The 24,758-nt window shown below is 41.8% G+C and overlaps 1 protein-coding gene across 3 annotated transcripts in view; it reads left to right on the top strand.

Annotated features, from left to right (window-relative positions):
* LOC119176925 (alcohol dehydrogenase [acceptor]) overlaps window positions 1–24,758 on the top strand; it is an 84,720-nt gene that overhangs the window by 4,853 nt on the left and 55,109 nt on the right. For all 3 annotated transcript variants that reach the window (XM_075878120.1, XM_075878119.1, XM_075878122.1), the window contains exons 2-4: window positions 11,534–11,644; window positions 12,371–12,594; window positions 16,523–16,706. In XM_075878120.1, the coding sequence (XP_075734235.1) occupies window positions 11,534–11,644; window positions 12,371–12,594; window positions 16,523–16,706 (519 nt within the window). The remainder of the gene's footprint in view (window positions 1–11,533; window positions 11,645–12,370; window positions 12,595–16,522; window positions 16,707–24,758) is intronic.

Here is a 24,758-nt window from a genome sequence, read left to right as displayed (position 1 = left end):
CATCCCAAAGGGGAATTCTGTCTAATGAGATACATTATTTGCAGAGGCAGACATAACTCGCACGGTAAGTTGCAATTTTGTGAGCAAGCTGTAAACATCCCAATTTCATTTGTAATACTTCGACACAAATGTTAAATCGTGTAGTCTATGCCAAGTTATTATGAAGTCAAACCCATTTAGCACGAAAAATTTCTTAGCATTGATTGCGTCGAGTACGTGCATGGTGGAAACAACTAATGTCTCGCTGTCCTGCACCTTAATTTTCAAAGTGGATCCATAGTTTCTGCAGCTTAGTTAACTTGTAACAGTAATAAATACCTTTAATTTGTACCTTTAGAAACCTACAATTTGAAATTGAGAATACATCACCGCCGTATCGCTGAAGAGCGGGTACTCGGTGAGCTCGAAAAGCAGCGACCGTCGGTGGCCGAGCAGGCGAGTCCGTGCCGTGACGTCACTTTGCCGCGACTGCAGCGACGCCAGTGTTCGTGCTTGGGGCTAATACTGCAGAGAACAAGTTCGTATGTTCGTTTCCCGGCAACGGAACACTTTGCTCTAATTTTTTTTTTGTTAGCTGCTAGTGCACTTTTTACAACGCCATAACCGTGATGAAAATACGTCCGTGAAGTCTTGTTGGACTCCGGCATAAAACAATTTTGTGTTAAAAAAGTTTTTCAACCTTCATCTGCAGAGCTAACCCTTATTACTACCCATTTTTTCCTAAATAAGCATATGATCGGAATAGTTAAACACATGTCTTTGAAAATGTATCGATAATGGTTTGTTTTTTCTATGTTATCAAATCACTCCTGAAATAACAAATATATGTGCTAAATGCTTTAAACATCTATTTTTTGTTTCAATTTTCAATAACGTTTGCTATTCATATTATAGTGATATAGATATGTGCAAAATGCTTTCATGTTTTCACTTCTCGCTAGTTATGTTCGTCCCCTTTCCACTGCGCGATAACTCTATGGATATGTATTCGTAAGGGAAAATGAATAAGTAAAATCAAGCGCAACCAAGAAAACATCACATGATAGAATAAGGAAGGGGACGAAGGTAGGAAAAGGTATGGAAGGCGGGAATGTCAACCAGACGCTCGTGCAGTTCAATACCCTACACTAAGGAGAAGGTATGAAGGGATTGAAAGAAATGAAAGAAGAGGTAAGAAAGCACCATCAGGGGACATTTGGGCACGTGTCCATCACACGCCTACAAGAGTGCCTTAACCTTGTCGATTTTAAAAACAGTAGCAATTCTCGCGTTGCTTTGTGGGCCTGCGACACATACAGCCGTGATATGAGAATCTTCTCTTTGGAAAACAGTTTGTCGACAAATTTGTTCCATGCAATGCATAAAACATTGCGCTCGCTCACGACGCAATCACAGTAACACGGCATATGTTCTATTATTTCATAACTGTTGCATGAGTCACATATGGAGGTGTCTGTCATTCCCATGCAAAAAAAAAAGTGCGGCTTCATGAAAGCTACTTCTTACCACAGATGACACAGTAAAGATGCGTCACGGCGGGAGAGGTGCGATGGAGCTTCAAGCGTTTTCGATGGATCAAGTTTGTGTGGGTGGCGGTTTCTTACACTGGGGTCGCTTAACCAAGTTTGCGACACTGTGACAGCGAATCACCGAAGGCCTCTTGCCGCGTCTGTTCTTGAAAAGAGTATAGGGGCTGTCTGGTCGTCCTCGTGGGTGGACCGGGCAGCATCATCAGCGAGGTCATTCTCGACAATATCTCAATGTCCCGGCAGTTATTGGAACACAGCGTCATGCCCCTTTGATAAAAACTTGAGGAAGGACTTCTATCATTTCGTTCACTAACTGGTTGTCCACCCTTCAACGGAAGGCTGATTGTAAACTCTGAAGGGATGCTTTAGAGTCGCAAAAGACCGTGAACTTTGGAGGCTGCACTTCAGCGGCAGAAAGGATAACAGTATATACGTAAGGCGGCAAGCTCCACTGCTGTTCATTCGTTCTGTGGGACACCTTGAACTTGATAACTACTTCGTATGTCGGCATAACAACAGCGGAGACCGAACAATTTTCGGAGATGCGGGTAGTTTGGCCATATTTCTCTTTCAGTGCAGTGACAATGTCGCCTGTCGTCAATGTTTAATTACGTGTCTTCTCCATACTTCCCAGAATAGTGAGGCATACATGTGGTTGTCGTAGGAAACAAGGGGGCGACGGAGGTCTTGCTGCTGGACTAAAACCAGATGTAAAAAATTGTATTTGTGAAAATTTTTTTGGAAAACATGGCTTGCGGTTTCTCAATTGGCAAGGCAGAAATATGCTTACCGAGAACTCAGCAGAGCTGTTTTATGTGTGCTTCCTGAGTTGTAAGTGGTCATGTATGCTGAAATCAGATCTTCTCACGCGATCGTATTTATTCCATGAGTCGAGGGGCAGCGAGCGTGGTAATTTTAAGCACGTGTGTAGTGCCTGATATTAAAAGCTATTGCGGGTGCGGATGTTTGTCCTGCATGTATTTACCAGCAACGACCAGCTCTAACGTAAAAGTTCGAGAAACAGAGCTTTGTATAGATGCATCATGAAACCTATCGATGCGTTGAAGTGTTTTCTCACAGGAACTGAATTATATAAACAAGGGTAAGTGCAGTGAGCGCACCACGAAAGGCCCACGTCAGTAATCACACGAAGCAAGCGAAGGGTCTTGTGGCTTGAGACATTTTGTACTTTGATAGAAACAGGGTACAGTGTCATAGTATTGCGAATAAGAGCCAACAACGCACATTTCTCGGTGGAGAGAGAAATACCTTGTTTGCAGAGATATGAGCAGGCTAAAGTGGCAGCCTGCTGGACGTAAGTGCTTGGAGATGGTTTACAGTCAAAGACCAAAGCCCAACATCGCCGGCATATATTGTTATGTGAACAACATCAATATCATCATCATCAGCCTACTTGCGCCCCCTGCAGGACAAAGACCTCTCCAATGATCCGGCAATCAACCCGGCCTTCTGCTTTATGCTTACACTTTGTACCTGCAAACGTTTCATTCTCACCAGCCCACCAAACTTTCTGTCGGCACCTTGCGCGTTTGCCTTCTCTGGGAATCCAGTCAGTTACTCTTATTGAACAGCGGTTATCCTGCCTACTACGCACTACGTGGTCGGCTTATGTCCATTCCGTCTTCTTGATTTCAACTGTGATATCCTTAACCCTCGTTTGTTCCCTGACCCACTCTGCTCTTTTCTTGTCTTTCAAGGTTACTCCACGCATTTTTCTTTCCATCGCTTGCTTCGTCGTCCTCAATTTAAAAGGGCCCTGCAACACTTTCTGAGCATATTCAGACAACGCTGACAATCAGTAGTAGAGGCTCCCGAGAACACGCGAACCAAATATTACAGCGCAGCACGTGGCGTTGAGTTCACAATAAATTAATAAAGTCAGCTAATAATTGCTTTCTTTTTTTTTCTACAAAGAATGGATTGCGATCAAAAATCACTCGTAAAAAGCCCATGTATTAGACTTTGGCTGATTTGAACATGGTGCGCTCGGTCGTTACGAAGATCGCCGCGGGAGGCCACGACTTGTCCACACGTGCGCGCACGATCACACTGAAAAAGCCGCACAATCAAATAAAGAAAAAAGTCTCATGGTCACGAAGCGTGCGTGACGTATTTTCTGTGATCTTGACATCCCTCCCTCACTAGCTGCCAGCGCTTTCGTCGGGACGAGAGGAGAGAGAATGCGATTGCAGCATGCGATGGATCTTTGTAACTCCACTCACACTGAACAGATTCTTAAAATTTTGGCGGTGTTGAATTCGTGAGGCAATAAGCTCTTCCAGAGAATTCATTCCATGGTTACTTGAAAAAGTTTTTCAGGGCACCTTTAAGCTTCATTCTCTTTGTAAGCCTCCAGGTTCCTGCCCCGCAGGTAACTACGGGCAAGATGACATTGCTATATACCTTCCTCTTCAGGGCTAGTGGCAGATTACCATTCATGATTTCAGAATGCTTACCGAATTTTATCCTCCCCATGTTGATTTTTCTAGTTACTTCACTCTCATGGTTCGACTTCACCATTACTACCTGTCCTAAATAGACATATTCCTTTAGCACTTTTAACGAGTCTCCACTTATTACAAAGCACTGTTTTCTGGCGAGACTGTTGCACATTGCTTTGGTTGTAGGCTTATTATTTTCAGGCCTACTTTTCTGTTCGGCCTGTCCAGTTCGGTAATCATGAGCTGTAGTTCGTCCTCTGAGTTACTAATCAAAGCAATGTCATCCACGAATCGCAGCTTACTAAGATATTCTCCATTAACTACTATCCCTGACTCTTCGCAATCTATGGCCCTGGAAAACTCCTGTAAACACGCGGTGAATATCATTAGACAGATCATGCCTTCCTGCTTTACAACCTTTTATTTCATTTCATATCATTTTATTTATTGTACCCTCAGGGCCGAAGTATTACAGAGGAGAGTGGTTAATAACAGTATTATACAAACAATAATAATAATGAATAACAAAAGTGTATTTTTTTGTATTACACACAGTGTAATACAAAAAAGATTTGGCAGATCCCACGTACTGTTGGAATTGATGACACGATGATGGGCAAGGTTGATATGTTACTTTAAAATGAGCACAACGTTATGCGGCGGACGTAAATATGCCACATGTCATTTACATGTCATGATTATCGTATTTAGACGTGTCATTTACTTTCGTCGTCTATTCACGTCTCGTTATACGAAATTTGGTATATGTGGAGCTAGCAAAACGGCCACGTAGCGTGTAGTCATGTTTAATAGGACACACATATTATACTTGATGTTTAATAGCACGAAAAAATACACGGTGGACAGGAAAAAAATAGGACAAGTGCTGTTGAGCCTTAAGTATGCTAAACCAAGCCTAATCGGCCACTTTGTTAACGCATATCAAGATGGTCATATTTGGACGTGTCATTTACTTTCGTCGTCTATTCATGGCACGTAATACCAAATTGCCTATATGAGGAGCTAGGACAACGACCGCGTACGCATAATGAGCGTGGCATGTAGTCATGTTATTACAAGACACGTGTTGCATGATCATCATGTTTGCATCAGTGGTATATCTTTGTCATCCATTCACGTACGTAATACTAACCACCGTATTCACAAACGCTTCTCGACTCGACTTTTACCCTTCACTTGACAGAGTTAAGCAGTGCGCCACTACTCGGCTGAAAATGAGGCTGCGCTACTCAAGAATCGCAGAAGATTATTCTTGATATGCAGTGACTTGCCGTTCTTAGAGATGACGCTACCGTCGGCTTTCTCAAGTGAAGGTGAAGCGTTGAGTGAAGGGACGTTCTAGAATACGTGGGTAAATTTGGTATATGTGAAGCTAGCGAAACAACCGCGAGCGCATCAGGGGCGTGGCATGTAGCCATGTTTTTACATGACATGCATGTCATGATTATTATGTTTGCACTAGTTGTATACCTTCATTAGTCATTCACGTCACGTAATAAATACCAAGTTTGGTGTATGTAAAGCTAGCAAAACGAGCGTCAGCGCATTATGAGCGTGCCACGTAGTCATGTTCTTACATGACACGCATATCTTGACTTCCACGTGAGGGCCTGTGACTCATGTTAGTCATGAGTCATGTCACACCATACCAGATTTGTGATATGTCATGTGAACGAAACCGTCGCCGGAGCAGCAAGACCATGACAGGAAAATCATGACATTCATGACATACATGTCAAAATTTTCATGTTATGACTAGTTACGTATGCTCGTCATACAGTCCTGCTAAACCAATTTTGGTATGGATCCTATTATCAAAACTACCAGAAGAGCTAAATGTCGTAGTCGGATAGATAGATAGATAGATAGATAGATAGATAGATAGATAGATAGATAGATAGATAGATAGATAGATAGATAGATAGATAGATAGATAGATAGATAGATAGATAGATAGATAGATAGACAGACAGACAGATAGATAGATAGATAGATAGACAGACAGATAGATAGATAGATAGATAGATAGATAGATAGATAGATAGATAGATAGATAGATAGATAGATAGATAGATAGATAGATAGATAGATAGATAGATAGATAGATAGACAGACAGACAGACAGATAGATAGATAGATAGACAGACAGACAGACAGACAGATAGATAGATAGATAGATAGATAGATAGATAGATAGATAGATAGATAGATAGATAGATAGATAGATAGATAGATAGATAGATAGATAGATAGATAGATAGATAGATAGATAGATAGATAGATAGATAGATAGATAGATACGCTCGAAGTTGCCGAAGTTTGCTTAGAAATGATTTGAATTTAGGATAGCGAACAAGAACAACACAATATTTGTCAGCCAATACTCCTAATTGGATTGTACTGTCACCCAAATTCCATTGCCTATTACTTTTGTAAATAGCTTGTATAGAACGGACAGTGAGCTGATCGGCCTGTAATTTTTCAAGACTTTGCCGTAAATGCTTTGTTGTCACTTTTCTTATGGAGAATTATGGTCCAAGTGGATTCACTGCATATTTCTCCCAATAAGTTTATGTCGTGACTCTCATATTCATATGGTGGTGTTGGGACGTTAAACACCACATATCAATCAAATAAATCAATATGTTTACGTAGGGTTCATTGATTCCCTGATTTCATAGTGCCTGCATCACTGCTGATGTCTCGACTCAGTCAAACGCCTTCTCATAATTTCTAAACGCTATGTATGGGGGTTGGTTGTATTCCGTGCATTTCTCTATTACCTGATTGGTAGTATGAATATGGTCTATCGTGGACAGTAGCCTGTATGAAATCCTGCTTGGTATTTCGGTGGATTTAATTATTATGTCGCCCTAACTTTATTAGCTACTATTTTACAGCGAAGGTTGTATTGAGATCAAATCTCACATCACGCACGGCACCGTAGTTGTCCGCCGCCACCGTCGGTGACTGTAACCAGTGTCGGACACACAAAAAAAAACTAGTACCAAGGACACCGTGGGTCTCGAACCCGTGTCCGCTGCGTACAAACATTATTACACCACTGAGCCACGCCGGTGCTCTGTTGCAAACTTGCCTTAGGAAGCCTTAATATTGTGAAAGGAATCGCACTAATATGAGTAAAAAGCATTTTAGAAGAACAAAAAAAAAAAAACCAAGCGTCGCACAATGCAAATAGCGTAAGAAGTGGATCTTCCGATGCTCCAACCCATCATGAAGGCTTGTTCTTGATCACCTATTAACGGTGGCGCATACCTACTGACTGACCGTGCTACGTGTGACCACAGTGGAAATGAGGAAACCATTTCCCAAGTCCTTTGGGACTGTCCTGCATTATAGTTCCCAATACAACAGTATTCGGCTACGTTAGAATGGCTCGAGGACTGGCCGCTTTCAGAGCAGTCAATTCTGGAGAGCCGGAATGTTCTACGTTCCAGCCAGAAAGCGACGAAGGCTGCTGCTGAAGTTTCTGTGGTCAAGCGGACTCGCAAAACGACCGTGGCACTCCCTTGCTTGCGTCTGTGCACATTTTCTATTTTCTTTTATTTAACCACCCATTTGCCTTCTTTTTCCCTCCTTACCTTTTCATGCCAATTTCCTTTTTCCCAGTGCAGCGTAGCAAACCGGATACTTTCTTCTGGTTAACCCCCTGCCTTTCACTCAACTTTATTCGTTCTTTCTACTTTACGCCTTCGTAGAATGGTTCAACTAAATGATCTTCATGACTCGACGTAGGCGCACAGGCCGGTACTATCTTCGTGCTCTACATTTTGTTAACCTATAGTTACAATCTTTGCCCTCCTCTCACTGGTGCTATAGTATCCTTTTATGTTGCCAGCGATATTCTTGTGGATAAGAAACCCCACCCTTATACTTCTCTTTTGTCCACTAATCCATGGTAGCATAGGACGTGTCCGCTCTTCAGCACTGTATAGCCCTCACTTTTTCTCCAAACTTTAATGAGCCTCATTAGATCCCTATAAACACCCTCTAATTTATCGAATGGCACACCTGGACTAGCCTCACTATATAGCGTTCTAGCGTTAAACGTAGCCAAGTTCAAGTTCCAATGGCGGCCTGTCCGGACCAAGACATGCTTAGCACCCTCTGCAGCGTCGTAGTTCTGACCGCCGCCTTGTACAGTTGCTTCGAAGCCGCTGGAAACAGTGGGCCGAGGGCTAATTGGTAACTCCTTGAGAGATAGTGGCCAAGTACTGCACCAGGGAGGTCAATCCTGCTCTGGTGAGGGAGTGCATTGCCGACAGGTGGTCGCCAGTGAGGCCGCACCGCAGACCTTTTTTTTTTAATGGTTCCCTCGTCTCAAGTTATATTTGAATATACAGTTCACGATTGTCGGCCACCGGCATTCAAATTACGGACCTCTTGCTGCTTCTCTGGTGCACTATCTCTTAATAGCATAGGTTCTGTCACCCTTTCTTAGCACTGTCAAATACTACATAACTGCTTATCAGTCCTCAACTTCACACTACTACTTCTCCGTCTCGTTTTCTCCTAATTGTTCTAAACTTCATCTTTCTATTAAAAGGGGGGGAGGGAGGATTTGAACTTCTGATCTTGTGAGCTTAGCATAGCCTAGTGTTCTGAATGACTCTCATTCTCAAGCGCCTATTCTTCGTAGCTTCCTTCTGTCGGGCTCAATTTTTATGTTGTTGGTTACTACTTGGCGATATTTGACGAACTCTTACCATCGCAAGAATAAACAACGGGGGATTCAATACCTCGTCCTGAGGGACGCAACGAGAAGTATAGCAATTCACAGTGGGGCTTTTTTTTCTGTCTGTCCAAAAAAAAAACGATCTTCTCGTCTAGTCGTGGATCCAATACATGCGACCACCAATTTCGGCAGCCTCCAATGGCTCAATAATCGCGTCATGCATGTGTTACGTTATCGTGCGCCCATTTCAAACCAATAAATAGCACCAGTCTCATGCGTTTGAGGCACGTATGTTGCTGGGCCACTGTTGTAGGGTCAATGACGTTGTCAACTGACGACCTACCTCACCGAAAGCCTGTCATGCAGTATAGCTGCACATTGCATCACTTGAGATACCATTCTCGACGAGTAAGTTCCATCCTTTCTATAAATTTTCTTAGGCAGCTTGCTAGGGCAATATGGCGAAAAATTGTCAAATCAAATGTGGACTTTCGTAGTTTTAGTAGTGGCACTACCCGACTTATCTTTCACATCTAATGAACAATGCCCGTATGATATGAGTGGCCGCCACATTCCTCTGGCCGCTTTTTCAAGGTTGGCTAATGTGACATAGGTGATACCATTGGGCAATGGTAATATGATCAAGACGCTGGCAAAGATGCGTGAATTTTTTTAGGAAAATATTTGTCCATTTCATGGATACGTGTTTCAGAGAAAATACTTTGAACAGTGGAAGTGGACATGACACACGAACCAGCTATTCGCGCATCAAAATCATTCTCCACTTGAAGTTGGGGGTGGCCTATAGATGTATACAGCTAACACCATGCAAGGGTGCCTTTGTTGCGTAGCCGAGCACCGGCCACGAATAGTGCTTCAGATGCGTCTCAACGACTTACGAGTATCCAATGATTTGTAGAATGCTTCCGAGTGCTGCTCTTTAAGTTTTTTCACACAACATTATACTTTGTTCTGTATGCGCCGTGCCAGCCTCAACTCACATATTGCCTTCGCACGTCTGTATCTCCTTTCCGCGCGTCGGCGAAGCGCACGTAATTTTTCCAGTTCAACATCAAAATCAGAATGGTTTCTAGGAAATGGGAGGAGACAGAAAACTTCTATTGCTGCTTTTTTGACGACATTCCCTAAGTTATGGCAAGGGTCTTCTTAGCCTGCATTTTCTATGAGAGGTTGAAATTTGGGCCATTCAATTCTTTGTAATGTAGTCCTAAAGGAGGAGTTGGGAAAACCTCTGACTCCCACATAAGTTGGAATATAGTCACTCCCCTGTGCTTCGGTGTCAGAAAACCACTTTAGTTGTGGCCGGAAGTATCTGAATGCCAGGGTGAAATAGAGGCAACTTCTGTACCACGTAGGTATGTAGGACTTCCATCACGTATGAAAGGCAGGTAATGTTTATAGGTGGGTGACACGATTTTTTTCCCTTTAGCTTTGATCGTCGAACTACACCAGATCAAGTAATGTGGGGGAAAGTCCCCAGTTATATTTATAATGGATAAGGCGTGCACATGGACAGGGACACTACAAGTGAAAATGCATCTCAGTGAGTAGACATTAGTGTCCTCACTGTTAGAGGCGCTGTAAAGGCCCGTGCGCTTCCTAGGTGCGGCCGCCGCCGACGCCGGTTGACTTGGCAGACGTCCGTAGAGGTCCACGTCCATCGCCGATGAACACAAAAGCCATATTCGTGACGCGCAAATAAAATTAAGCGAAACAAGGCAGGAGATACTGAAGCAACGCTCTGCCAGGCAGACACTCCATCGTGCGTACGTTCGTCTTACAGTAATTGATTAGGCGACCGTGTTTAGGCAAGCCAACTGATTATCAAGCATGTGCACTAAGGCTGGCTCTAGCGCACTCTCGTCCCGGCCACTGACTAAAGGATGCTTCAATCACATCTCGAGATAATACTTTCTTGGCACGGAATAAAACAAGCGACTGTACCAACAGTGGCTCGCAACCTCACTGTTGGCTAAAATATTATGAGTGAAGGTGGCACCAAAGTACGTGAAAATGTGTTTTTTTTTACGGCCAAGAACAAACCCAGGAAAGTTTGCACGATAACTTATGACTAATAAAAGTCAAAGAAAGGAACGTACGTTATTTAACTTTCATGACATTTCTTCCTTGAGACCAGTCTGTCAAGTTCCATGCTTGGCACCTCGGTGACGTCTTCTTTTGTTTCTGTCTTTCAGGCGCTGGCTTGTTTTACGATATGGATTCAGGGCTTGTCCTGTTTGCTATTCACTCCCTCTGACTTGTTGCTTCTTGCCATTCCTTGTAACTACTCCTACTGTAAACGTTCTTTCCATCTTTTTCTCATAATTATCAAACTCATCGGCTAACACCAACCAGTCGTTAGCTTAACTAGTTAGCCGATAGAGGACACATTACACTGGACTGTTTAGGTTACTTTTAAACATGTCCAAAAATAACTTTTTTGGCAACAACTGCTAAAGCGTCCGTTTGTGTAAAAGTCAATTTATGTTGCGGCAAAGTTGCTGCTAGTCGGAGCATTTTTAATAAACTGGCATAATGTTAACGCTCTTTGGCTGTCTGTCTCGAATGCACACCTACGACATGTGCCCTCAGCATTATGGGAAATTAGAAATAAATACCTTTCTAATAATTGTAATGGAGTCTTGCCCCAATTATTTGTGTGGTCACCTGAGAAGCGAAGCGAGAGAAAGCTTTTTTCTTTCATCACTCTTATCATCTCGACGACATTTTATGCTACTTGAAGTGATGTACATTTGAACTTCTGAGTGCAAAACTTTAAGCAGTAACTATGACGCTTCCTGCAGAGCTCGTGCTGCTCAATCTCGTGTGCATAGCGACAGCGGTTCTGTGGCATCACCTTCGGCGCTGCGAAAACATCCGGATACCACCAGACCCAGAATACGACTACATTGTCGGTATGCGGAGAACCATCATTCATTTTTACCGAATCTGTACTATTCACTTATACTGTAAATCAATTTCGCGGATGCCCTCAAGGTCCACTCTCGAGGTTCATCAAATAAAAAGAAAAGAAAAATCTACGCTCGAGTTTGTTTAGCCCGAAACTTTAAAAGCAAGCCTTGCAGTTGAAGACGAAATTCTTCTGGTTCGAGGATCAAACTCGGATCAATGTATTCTCGCATCGGTCACTTCGTGGCATTAAAAACATTTTTAAAATCCAAATTCTGTTTCTTTTGTATTAAGTTTCGATTCCAAACATAGACAATTTATTGCGACACTTTTTAACACCATGTTTGGCTTTTGCGAGAATCCACCTCACTGACCCAGCAGGAGTCTAAATAGTTAAATTGGTGCTCGACGGCGAATCAGTCCAATACTAGAAATTGATGGTGTACTGTTACGATTAGCCATGGAACACGTCATAGAGAAGTGACAAGAACTGCATCTGGCTAGAGCCGACGTTTCAAACAAGGGGGCTCACGGATGCTTCTTTTTGATGATGACGAGTCGGAGCGTTACCTCCAATCAGACAGGCTTCTTCCCCTAATGCTTCACACTGAAAATGTAATGAATAGCTGCAACGGCCTAACAAAGATGTTACTTCTCTGAACTATTTTGTTCATTTTTTGTTGCTTGGCATGGTTTGGTCTCTCATTCTGTCCTACGTGTACGTCTCGCAGTTGGAGCAGGTACAGCCGGTTCCGTGGTGGCTCGCCGGCTTCTGGACAACGCTGTAGGGGCGGACGGTGAGCCTGCACGCGTGCTGCTTATCGAAGCTGGCCGTGGTGAAGCTCCCTGGTATGCCTCTGTGCCACTCCTTTCTATGGCGCTGCAGGGGACATCCATTGATTGGCACTTCATGACGGCACCACAGAAAGACGGTCTACGGTGCTACAACAACCAGGTAACTCAGGTGCACCAATCGCAATGAAGAAAAAAAATATAATCTTTTTTAGGCGAAGAAAAGCAATGAAATATTCTTAACTGAACGCACTGGTACAACCAAGCTGGGGATCTTTACAGCATTCTAAGCTGTTTCCATGCTCATTTCTTCACTGAAATAGAGTACCAAATTGTACCAGCTAGTTCACATTCATTTTGAATGCCTGTTAACTGCGCTAGTAAACACGGGCAAGATACAAGAAAAGACAGGACGCAGACAACCTGTTTTTTGTGTATTTTGTCCATATTTACTAGCGCAGTTATTAGACAATTACTTCATGTTAATAAAATAGGTTCCAAGTTGTTGATAAGGTTTAAGCGGAATAATTGATGGAAACAGTTTTGATGTTCAATTTCATGCACATGAATGAAGGAAGGGAAGTTTTAGAAGGCTCGTTTTTTTTGACACACAATCCTAATAGAAGCCAGCCGATACTGAAGCCAAAAATTAAAAGGAACGTTAATTCTACTGTTTTTTATTTGATTGTAATAATTGTTGCATGGCTGTTATGGAAGAAAAGTGGACTAAACGACAGCGTGTCACTTTCACCGAGCCCCCGAGCATTAAACGTTCACGTGTTAAGTGACACCATCAGGCAAAAAAAGAGTGTTCCCCATTTGCCATTATGGCTAAGAATGGTGCTGATTAACATAGAGTTTTCTAAATATACAATAGAGGGATCTCGCACTAGTGTCAATGGGAGCTGCAACGCACGGCGCTTCAGCGAGCATGGGAATGATGGGTAGTACACACATTTGTCTAATTTTCGTACTTCTGACTCCGTTTGTGTTAGTGTGGCTTGTACCTATTTTCTTACGAAACGAAATTCTGCAAATGTTTAGCAGTTGCACTTCACCACTTTAATATTTTGGGCTTACCATTTCCAATCTGGTCAGAAAGTTTAGAAGGTTTCATTCTTTCCTTTTAAAAGAAACTGAAACACAGCACTAAACAAAGCCACAAGTGCGATTCGCCGCCCACAAGTACAAAGACTAGGCGAATCGGTGTACTACCAATCATTCCCATGGTCGCTGAACAATCGCAGTGCCTGAGTCCCCTCTTGTTAATTTTAAGAAACTCTATGCTAACACTTCCAGGTTGTGCATGCACATAAATACCCGATAAGATGACGGGGGGATGGCCTATAGCTCAGTTGATTATAGATAGCATCAGGCGGTAATCTGTTGAGGGCAAGTTCGGTTCCTGCCAGCGGCAAGTTGTCTTTTCATCCATTTTATTTCATCAAATCTATACCTCGATCACTACAATACAATTCGAGAAAAACAGTACAATGAACGTTCCCTATACCTTCCTTCGCTTCATTGTCGTCTGGTTTTTATAAAGTTGTTTCATGTACAAAAGAGATGTGAAACTTTTTTATTTAATTATTTCTTAACAACTTTCAGAAGTTTTTCTGGAAGTAACAAAAGAATGGCAACCAACACTGACGGCAATTTGATCCTGATGTCCACCATTCCAATATCGCTTTTTAGATGGGTCAATAGCTACAAGTATAAATTTGTTTATGGAAAGCATGGTAATTTTGCTGACATCTATAAGCCCCATAAAACTAAATGCGCGATGTGTACTGTGTATTCCACTTTTTTAATAAATCCAGAATTTTTAAATAGTACTAGTTATCGGCTCAGAACACATGCGTCAGCCCTGAGAGGTGATAGTAGTTCTTAAGCACATCAAGTAAATGAATAATTGGTTGGTTGGCTAACTAATTAATTATTACAGACGTCGGAATGCACTACACCTCTGAATGTGTTCGGTACACCACTACATAAAAGGGTCTCGCTTGTAAAGAAGACTTATTGTTATTTAGGCTAAACGCAATTGCTGTTGAATACCTTGAGTGGAAGCACTTTGAAATTTTTTAAGGGCATCGTCAAATGGTGTACTAGTAAACATACATAAACCACTTCCTTTGGACATTACACATGCTTCCTGTTTCATCCGCAAGGTCGTGGTTGAGCCCAAACGTTCGATGGTGAAGCTGCCCTCGGCTCCTTTATGCGTCCGCTATAGAGAAAATGGGGTAATGGGTGGCACCAGAAACTGCGTTTAGAGCCATTTTCATTCGCCACACCTATTAGTTATTGGTTTTTTTTTTTGTCGGTGCAAAAAATTATTTTGCATGCAATGGGCCCTGTTGGCGTCCAATAAGTCCACCGTGCTTCTAAAATGCTGAATGTATTTATTTATTTTTAATAATACTGCCGTCTGGAGCAGCGACAGTAGCAAGTGTGAAATATTGATATATGATATTCATAAAAAGTCACAATAGTATATAAAGTAAACACATGAAGTAAAAATATGCAATGCATACGGGTAAAACAACACGGCGAAGAAAATGAACAAGAAACCGAATAAAAAAACAGCAAATAGTAACTGTAAAATGCAAAAATATAACAAGAAGCTGAAATAAACACAAAAGAGAATGAAATTTCAAGAAGATTCGTCGATTAGATAATTGAATTGTACAAGTTTATGCAAGAAATAGGAATGAATAAGAAAACAGAAATATATTCAATGGTGCTAGCGATATACTCCAAGTATTTTTCAAACAAAGAAAATGAGTCTTGTGTTACAATATTATCGGTTAGGTTATTCCAATCAACAATCTAGGGAAAAATATTTAAAGCAGTTATTTCCTAGAAGTAAAGACGTTATCGTGAAAGAATGTCTTTGCCTGATTGCGTAAGCCTGAGAATAAGGGACAATATGAGAACTCTATGTCAAAATATCCTTTAACTATTTGGCAAAATAATTTTAGTCGGTCAACTCTATCTGTATTGGTAACGGAGGGCAACGTACCCAGATCGTTTGATAAGTTCAGTAATTGAGGAATAATCATATGAGTTATATATGTAACGAACAACTTTTGTCTGTATTCTTTCGAGTTTACAGATAACTTGGGGAGGGGGGGGGGGGGCATGGGTCTCAAATTGGCACTGTATATTCAAGCGTGGGAGAAATAATGATCTCGCATGCAAAGAAATGAACGGAAGTAGTTGAAAATATTTAGGATCATCTCAAAAAGACTAATTTGCGTAATATATATATAGATGTCGGTAATTTGATGTATTTACAAAACACCATTTATATGATTCGAACATGATAAATTATTTGTGAACCATAAACCCAGGTATTTATATTCGTTGACCTTCGAGAAAGTAATTCCATTAGCCCCACAATAAAATAAAAGTGGTTTCTTTTTGTGAGTTATTCACATAAAGACCGTTTTGTCGTATTTAATAGTTATCTACCACCGCTCACATTATATGATTGTTTGGAAGTTTTCATTTAACTTAATTAGGTCCTCTATTGAACTTACTGTTCCATAAATAACGCAGTCGTCTGCAACGAGTTTACCCGTTATAAGTAAGTTCAATTCTTTTAAACATCTCGTTCAAGTGAGATGGTGCCGTATTGTAAGCATACGTTATGTTTGCTTCCTTATGACAAGAAAGTGTACGTCGAAGGGTGGGGGAAGCCGCCCATGTGGTGCTGAGAATGAGGCGCTCGGCTGCTAACCAGAACACCGTGGGTTCGACCAAGGCCGGTCTTATTCTCTATAGAGGCTAATATTCTAGAGGCCCGTAAACTTAGCTTTAAGTGCACGCTAAAGAACATCTGGTTGTAAAAATCTCCGGAGTCCTCGACAACGGTGTGCCTCATAATCAAATGATGGTTTTGGCTCGTACAACTTCTGAAATGATGAAAAGTTAATAGGAGGAGTGGAAAGTGGGAGTGTTAAAGGTTGTATGGTGTCTGCTTGCTTGTTCTCGCCTCTCAATGGGCCTAAACAGTTTCATAATTCTATATGAACCAGGTCTAATATCGAAACACCTCAGCGGTCTATATACGCAATTGAATGCAGAGTTTGCGGTTGCCCCGGGGGAAAGCGTTGGGTGGCAGCTCCAACCTCTACTGCATGATTCACTCCAGACCTACCGCTGAAGACTGGGAAGAGTGGAACCGGCGGTGCCAGACGTGCGGACTACAGGCTGAACGCGTGGCCGCCCTCTACCGCAAGTTGGAGTTCCTAGTCTCCGATGAGCATGGTATGGCACATTCCTACACGGTGGATAAAAAATGGCTGGACTAAGTTTAGCATGTTAACTAATCAATCTGACTGTAAATGCTGTAAATATATGTATTTTTTCATATACAAAATGGAATAAAATTGCCCGCAGAACATATAATATGATTGATTACAACGTAAAAGCATTAGCATTAAAACAATAAATTGACACGTTTTATTGACAAATCCCTCACTTTTGTAAGTGCACTTTTTCAATTTTCTCCTGCCAATATCTTCGCTTCTCTAAAGCTTAACTCACCTGTCTTAATGAACGTCCTGAAGGGTGTGCTTAATTGTTTCCAATAATATTGAAACAAAAGAAAATGTAACACTGGTGTTCTAGCCGTATAGCAACCAAAGCTGCTCCTTTTCACTTAGCTATTGGGCAATAAATGTAAAAACATGAACTTTTCATTCCACGAACTGGAGTTCACAAAGACTCATTCTAACAACTCCCGCAAATGCCTGGCACACACGAGCACGATGCGCATTCACGATGCTGTTTTGTCAACACCAATCGCAGTGCTTCTTTTCAAAAGCAGTGTTGAAAGGTATTCATGTCTTTCTGATGAATATTTGAGGCTCAGGGATCTAATGCTTTGGCAGGTGAGGATATTCTATTTGAGCCTATTCGACGGAACTTTTGTTGAAGTCGCTGTCTATGTGTGATGTGCCTGAGACAACTGAGCAACGGGCGGTGTGGTGTGGTAAGCATTGCCAAAAGCGTTACACGCGATACGCTTCGATATGATTGCATTCTCAATAAATACTAACTGGATAACAGATGAAAGAAGGAAAAAAAACTTGACGAGAGCTTTTCACAAAGCTATCAGTTCATAAGTCATTTTTTTTTCATTGCCCAGACGCACGGCGACATTTATTTTATGCTCAGCATCACGAATGAGTGAAACTTTTTTCCTACGAGCAGTTCAAGCGTAAGGCGTTTATATAAATATGAACAGCGATGTGAAATTCTCAAATATTTATGTTCGTCAGCAAGATAAAGCAAAAAAAAAACAACAGACAGGTCAACCTAATACTATAGCAACCGGGTTTGCCACCCTAAACGGGAGTGGTGACATAGGAGATGGAATGTACAGAGTGTCACAAAATAAGAAAAACGCATTGACGCCCACATATGTGCAATGCCAGGGCTCTCGACTGAGATAGTTGGTACATTCATTGTCAAAATTGACAAAAACACATGAGAAACAGAAGACACAGTGAACAGGAAAGATTTACACGCGGTGGTTGCTGTTGGGTATAAGTTAGACTTTTATGAGGAATTGTTATTGATTCGTAAGTGTCCGCCTGTCTGCGTTTCCCAACGAGTTGTGTTTTCCGCTGTCCTTTATACGTTATGACGCATTATTGTCATTAAACGGCCGTCTGCGATAATATGATATGTTCCGCTTCGCTATTGTCTAAATCGTTCTCTTGAGAACGGCTGATAGCTAAGAACATTTTTATGGTAACGAGGACATTATTGTCGAACTCCAGCTAAACGCTGTAGTTAGGCATACTTGAAGTTATTTTTTTATCTAGTATAGAGGTCAACGGGTATACGTTTCGAGCTCGCCGGTCGTACGTTGCAATGAGCGCCGCGCGCCGCGCAGATGTCGCGAAATGTAACCTTGACTCCACGTTTAGGTCACACGTTAGCTTAACCCGTTCTGTCAAGTTGGAGTGCAGACAAATTCGGTGAACACGCTCGTGATTCTTGGCTTGTCACGCGTGGGCCCAAACACTCCCTCTGCAACTTTTAGTCGCATGTGAGATATCAGGGCCGGCCGCCATGGAGCCATGAGAGGCAAACCCTAAACATCTATCTTTGTCGCCTGTTAGGCCATACCAGTGCTACGTGGTTGCGTGCTTGTCGCCAGAAATCGGGGGATCCTTAAGCTTTGCCTTTAAACTTGAACGCAATGGTAACATCCAGCACCTAGGGTGTACTGAGTTCATAGTGACTTTTATCAGAGAAGCTTTCGCATACGGCTGCATTCTGTGTAATGGGTAGCATACATTAAGCTTAGGGAAATAGTGCGCGTGGACTTCTTATGCCCGGGCCTCACTACGCGGCTTTAATAAACAAGGTGCTGTAACGTGTGTGCCTTTTGTAGTGGGTGGCCGGCTTTAAACAATGAAGTCAGCATATTTGCATTTTCTGACGCCCAATATCAATGTACGCTTGCACCATGCACTATTACTGCGATATTACATGCTCGGTAGTGAAGCATGTATACAGGTTAGGTCTGTTTGTAAAACATGCAATTTGCTTTCACTGCATTTCCAAGCAGAGTACATTATTTGTATTTCAAATCGGACGCGTAGCTCTGTGCTACAGCACTTAGCTGGCACGCAAACGACGTGGTTTCAATCCTTGCTTGGGCCCAGAATTGTTTATTATTTATTTTGATAGGACCTTTTTCGAATTTCGCCCACGCACAAGATGATTTTTCTCTTACTACCAACGGCACCGCAATATGAGCGAAACGAGCTTTTTAACGCTTTAGAGTTAAAAGTACCAGTCTCGCGCTGGGTTTACGCCTATCCGGGCTTGTATTCATAAGAACCTCTTACTATACAAATGTTCGGAAGAAAAGATTTCACCCAATCCGCCGCTTCCTTGACGTATGATCCATGTCTTCCCTGACAAAGGAGCCCGCAACACTTTTCCAGCATGATGAGAAAACGCTGACGCTCTATACTCGAGGCTTCTGAGAGCACGAGAGCCAAACATTGAAGCGCAGCTAGTGGCCTGAAACTAGAAAAGTAATTATCAAGGTCATCCAGAAAAATTTCCTTCTCTCTACAAATCATGTCATGAACCCAAACAATGGTGCCATAAACGCAAGGTTCAAGACCATTGGCTTATTTGAGCATCATGCCTCATCGAATGGGCAGACAGTGCTGCGTGTGAACATTGTGGCACTGGCGAGATCACCGAACAAGTTTTATGTCAGGGCTCTCGGTACAGCTCTCAGAGACAGTCTCTCGTTAAGGTGTTTGCGCGACTCGACGACTATCTGCTTTCTGAGAAATCAATCTTGGAGCAGGAAAAATCAAGCTGCACGCTTGAAAGCGATGAAAGCATTGTTGAAGTTCCTGCGAGCGAACCGCCTCGTTGAACGATGGTGACACTCCTGCGTTTTAGTACGTGCTTCTACTTACACCCTTTCTTCTTCATAGGCTGCACAGTCACTCACGATCACACTAAACGCAAGCTGCTGGTACAAAAAAAAAAAGGTGCTCAAAGTCACAATGTGCACTGACGCACCTTCTTAACTCTGTGTCATCCCCTCCCCGTATGTAGCTTTCAGCGCCTTCGCTGGTACAAGAGGCGGAGAAAAGCGCTTGAAATCTGCGAAAAATTTCCGTAACTCCTTTCGTACTTGATGGTTTAAAAAATTCTGGCAGTCCATTCGTTAGGCATGAGTCTCTTTTAGTGAAACCATTCGATGTTTATCAGAAGAAGAGTGTCAGGACACATGTAAAGAGATGTATTTATTCTCTTTTGTGCCCCACGACTCTCCTATGAGAGTCAATGACGCCTAAGAGTATCCACCTATCTTTTTAAAAGGGCACTCACCACCCCGCGTCCAAAGACGAGGGGTTCCTTTCTCCTCTTCTTCACTACCTTTCACACATGCGATGCACTGTCTCTGTACTGGTCCCCTCCATTTTATAAATTTTTTTCTGGGAGAAATAGACATACCACCACCACCTCCTTGCCCTTAAGTTTTTAAAAGACCATGAACATTGTCAGCACTATAAGCTTTGGAGTCAATCAGGACTTCACGCTTCTCGGCTACATGCATGCGTAGTTGTAAACACGCAAAATCAAGTGTGATCGATTGATCGGGCTTAATATTCACGCGAGACAAGGAAGAACGGATGGGTGTCTGCATGGTAAAGCTATGCAGGAGACAAATCACATTTGATATTTTGCGTATAGACTAATCGAGATCATGTACACCATCTACATCACGGGAAATACTGTCTGCGTCACATCAGTGCGCAAGAAGGACGAGAAATGTGAGAAGAGAGTATTGCGCTCGGTTTTTTCTGTGTGTGTGTGTGTATCTTGAGAGCCTGGTGAATGGCCCTTCAAAGAGAGTCATATACCTCACAAGTCTGGGCTCTTAAATAAGAATCAAAGAACACTTTTTTAGAGGGCAGCAGGTTCTGAAATCAAGTGATTGACCCCATAATTGGCAACAGTAAAGAAAGTTATGAATTTAGTATTTATAAAAAGCACAATCTTTCCACAGAACATGAAGACAACTACAGGAGACACTCTAACAATGCACCGACTTGCCTAGCAACACATTTTGTAAATAAAACTTTTCATCTTTGGCTTCACTCAAACAAGAGCCGTGCAAAGAGCAATGCGACTTGCTTATCAATACCGAAACTTTTAATTTTGCCTGTTTTAAACTTTATATCTGGTCGCATGGAATACTTCTTAAGTTCCACACAGTGAAATTCGAACCAAAAGTAATAATAAATAGCCTAATATTTTATATATTACCAGAATTCAATGTCCGCACGTACTTAGTTTGCAGAGTGCGTAAAGTTATTACAATTACGAGAAAAGGTCTTGGAAAAGATGTTACGAGTAAAGTAAGTTATTGAATTTTTACACCCAAGATCTTTGAATAGGCGCAACTTAGACAATTGTTATTTACAGAGTTTCAAACTTGGTAGTGGATCAAGCTTCAGTATTAAATTTAGCACAAGAATTGTGAACGAAAGAATAGTAGGAATAAAATGCGTCCTTTCTACAGCCACGTGCCTTTCACTTTTTATGAAGAGCAATTTGGAATGAACATGAGGTTTGGCAAAATTATTTATAATTGATAGGGTTATATATTTCAAAACCAAAGTTTGTATAGGCCATCACGTCCCCATTACAATTCACCAAGCAGATACAGAGACGTGCAGAGCTGAGAGACAAAATGTATTTTGAGGAAAAATGGGCTGAGTTCACTTTAAATAAAACCATGATCAGTTATTACTAAATATACACTATTATTTTAGTATGAGTACAGAACACTAACCAATATCTTGATAGAACTTTAAAGAGTCAGCAAAGAAAAGAAAACAGAGAGAGAGAGAGAGAGAGAGAGAAGAGAAAGTTGGCGGCCCTCTTTTAAGAACGTCTATAGGCCAGGTGGTCCTTGCCTTCTACGCCACCAAGCTTTGCTATGCGAAGCCTGCTGGGGTGTTCTTGGCGGAGGGTTGAGTGGTTTTAGCTTTACAGTCTTCGTCTATGAGTCTCTAGTTTGTCTGTTTTGAAATCTACCCCGATCTCCGGTACTCATGTCGACTAATTCTCCTGGCCAGGCACGATCCACTTAGTCTACGTCCCTTCTGTCTATTGAATTGCCACTAGACTTTTTTTTCCGTATCAGTGTCCACAGCATTCCCGTTGCGCTGGTATCAACAAATGGAGGCTTCAACAGACTTAAAAAACCTTAAGGCGGTCCAAAAGGAACTTAAAGCCACATCGAAACATTTCCAGACCATCACAGATGTGTGCCCATTTGGGCGAGGAGGTATCGTGTGTAGGTCGCCGGACCAGACCTGCGTGCAGAATCTACTCAAATGCACCTCGTTTTCTGCGACCCGGTGAGTGCTTTCATTCCGCTTCACCTTGCATGGGTCAAAGGTTTTCTTCGGGGAATCGATTCCAAGTTATGTCCAGCTGAGACCCTAGACAGGCTTTCTGGAGCAGGTGTGATTTTGACATACCGATGTAATTGCCAGGTGAACAACGAGAGGGTCCCAACCGAACCTGTCATCATGATATTTGTGGGCACAGCATGCCCGTCAGAAATTAAGTTATGGTCCTTAATCTTTCGCGTAGAGCCCCTAGCTTCTCGTCCACTTCAAAGCAAAAACTGCTGGAGATTCGGCTGCAATGTGGGAGAATGTAAGTCTAACCTTCGAGGCCGTATCTGCATAGAGAGCCATTCTTCAAGCGAATGTACTGAAACAGTGGAAAAGTGTTGTCTTTGTGGGAGGGAGTCACTGCGCCGGCAACTCTGACTGTTCTGCTCGTTCTAAGGAGGTTCAAATCCTAGATAATATTGACTGCCTTCACTGTTCTCAAACAGAAGTCATTGACATGGTAGGAGACAGGGTTTTTGGATTTTCTGGCATTGCAGCGCACTACATTTCCAGTATGGATTCAAATCTATATCAGGGTATGGAAATTGCTGTGGAAAAGACAATGAGTATGGCTATGGATAAACTCATATCTAACCTTTCTCACTTCTTGGTGCAAATTCTTTCAAACCAGATGGTGCAACAGTACAGACTAGTGAAAAACCTGTACTATCAGACAATACCAGCGATGCCACTCAGCTACACAATGTAGTGTGGGACGAACTTTCTGCATATGCAGGCAAGGCTCATCAGTCAGGGTAACATGTACACTTCGACCGACATACGCCTCAGCCGAACACAAGTGCTACAACGAATATGGAACTCGATATATCGAGTATGACAATGATATGACGCTTGAGAAAGCATTTTAGTCTCGGTGATGTCGTATCTGTCAAAAGGACTCGATATATCTCAGAAATACGACATGCTATCGATCGCATTTCAGAGAGGCCATGAAAATGCTATTTACTGAGGCGCAAGGAGTACCCCAATAGGAACTTGTATGCGTTCTCTTAATCGTCTTGTTTCAGCGGATATATTACGAGCGCAATGTTCTCCTCTCCTATGTCCTCTGAACATTCCCTGTTACGAGGGACGCTGATCTTTATTCAGAAGCGCTGAACTGTTATCAAATAAATTATTATTATTATTATTATTATTATTATTATTATTATTATTATTATTATTATTATTATTATTATTATTATTATTATTATTATTATTATTATTATTGATGCTGCTGCTGATGATGATGATCCTGATGTTAGCTATTTTCAATCGCACTCTCTATTTTTAGTTAGCTGGGGCAGTTTTAGATGGACTATCATTTGCAAAAAGCGCTCTGATTCAAAAGACCTCATTGTTTATTCTCACATAATACCGGGGGAAGGTTATGGTGGAGCTTTCCAAAAACATACTCGCTTAATTAAAGGTTTCATTTATACACGGGCTCAGATATGAACCTTGTGACTAAGTTTTCAGGTATTATTCTAATTCGAGTATGCTTTGTCTATTTTTGGCAAGATCGGCCCAGTGAAAAGTTAGAGTGCACAATCGAAAATGTTTTAGGCTATAAGTTGTTCGAAAGGGAAAATTTCAATTACTCCTCATGTTGCACGTACAAGGTTAAGAAATCTAGGAACGTAAATAAATAAATAATTGAATAAATAAATAAATAAATAAATAAATAAATAAATAAATAAATCTTGTATGTTGACATTGAAGACGTTTGATGAAAACTCTGTTGTTCACAGAAGCGTACGTCAGGTCGGCCTCAGTTAGGACTTGTCATACATTTTTTTTAAAACTCCCTGGTATGAGTAGTTGGCCAAAACTTAATTCCGTTAGAACAAATTCCATCCCTAATATCAGTCAAAGGGGCCGACCACTTACAGAAAGCACTTGCTAAAAAATGCTTGAATATTTAGTGATATTAGCCGCATTCACAGATAAATACACACATGCATACGTCCGCACACACACACACACGCACGCGCATACACATACATACATACAAACGCAAACACACATGTGCGCGTGCACGCACGCACTCATACACGCACACACAACTCATTAAATAGAATTATTCCTTTGTAAAAAACCTGCGGGCGCCTGAGCAATCTTAAATGCGAAGCATTTTTTTGCGTACTGCGTGCACTTTCAGCATCTATCTATCTATCTATCTATCTATCTATCTATCTATCTATCTATCTATCTATCTATCTATCTATCTATCTATCTATCTATCTATCTATCTATCTATCTATCTATCTATCTATCTATCTATCTATCTATCTATCTATACACCTACGTCTGGGTGCTCTCGTGAACTTGGGAGGAACCAATATTAGTATGATGTGGG

This window comes from Rhipicephalus microplus, chromosome X (genome assembly GCF_043290135.1).
Source record: "Rhipicephalus microplus isolate Deutch F79 chromosome X, USDA_Rmic, whole genome shotgun sequence".
In the NCBI taxonomy this organism is placed as follows: Eukaryota; Metazoa; Arthropoda; class Arachnida; order Ixodida; family Ixodidae; genus Rhipicephalus; species Rhipicephalus microplus.
This window is presented reverse-complemented; position numbering and strand designations above follow the sequence as displayed.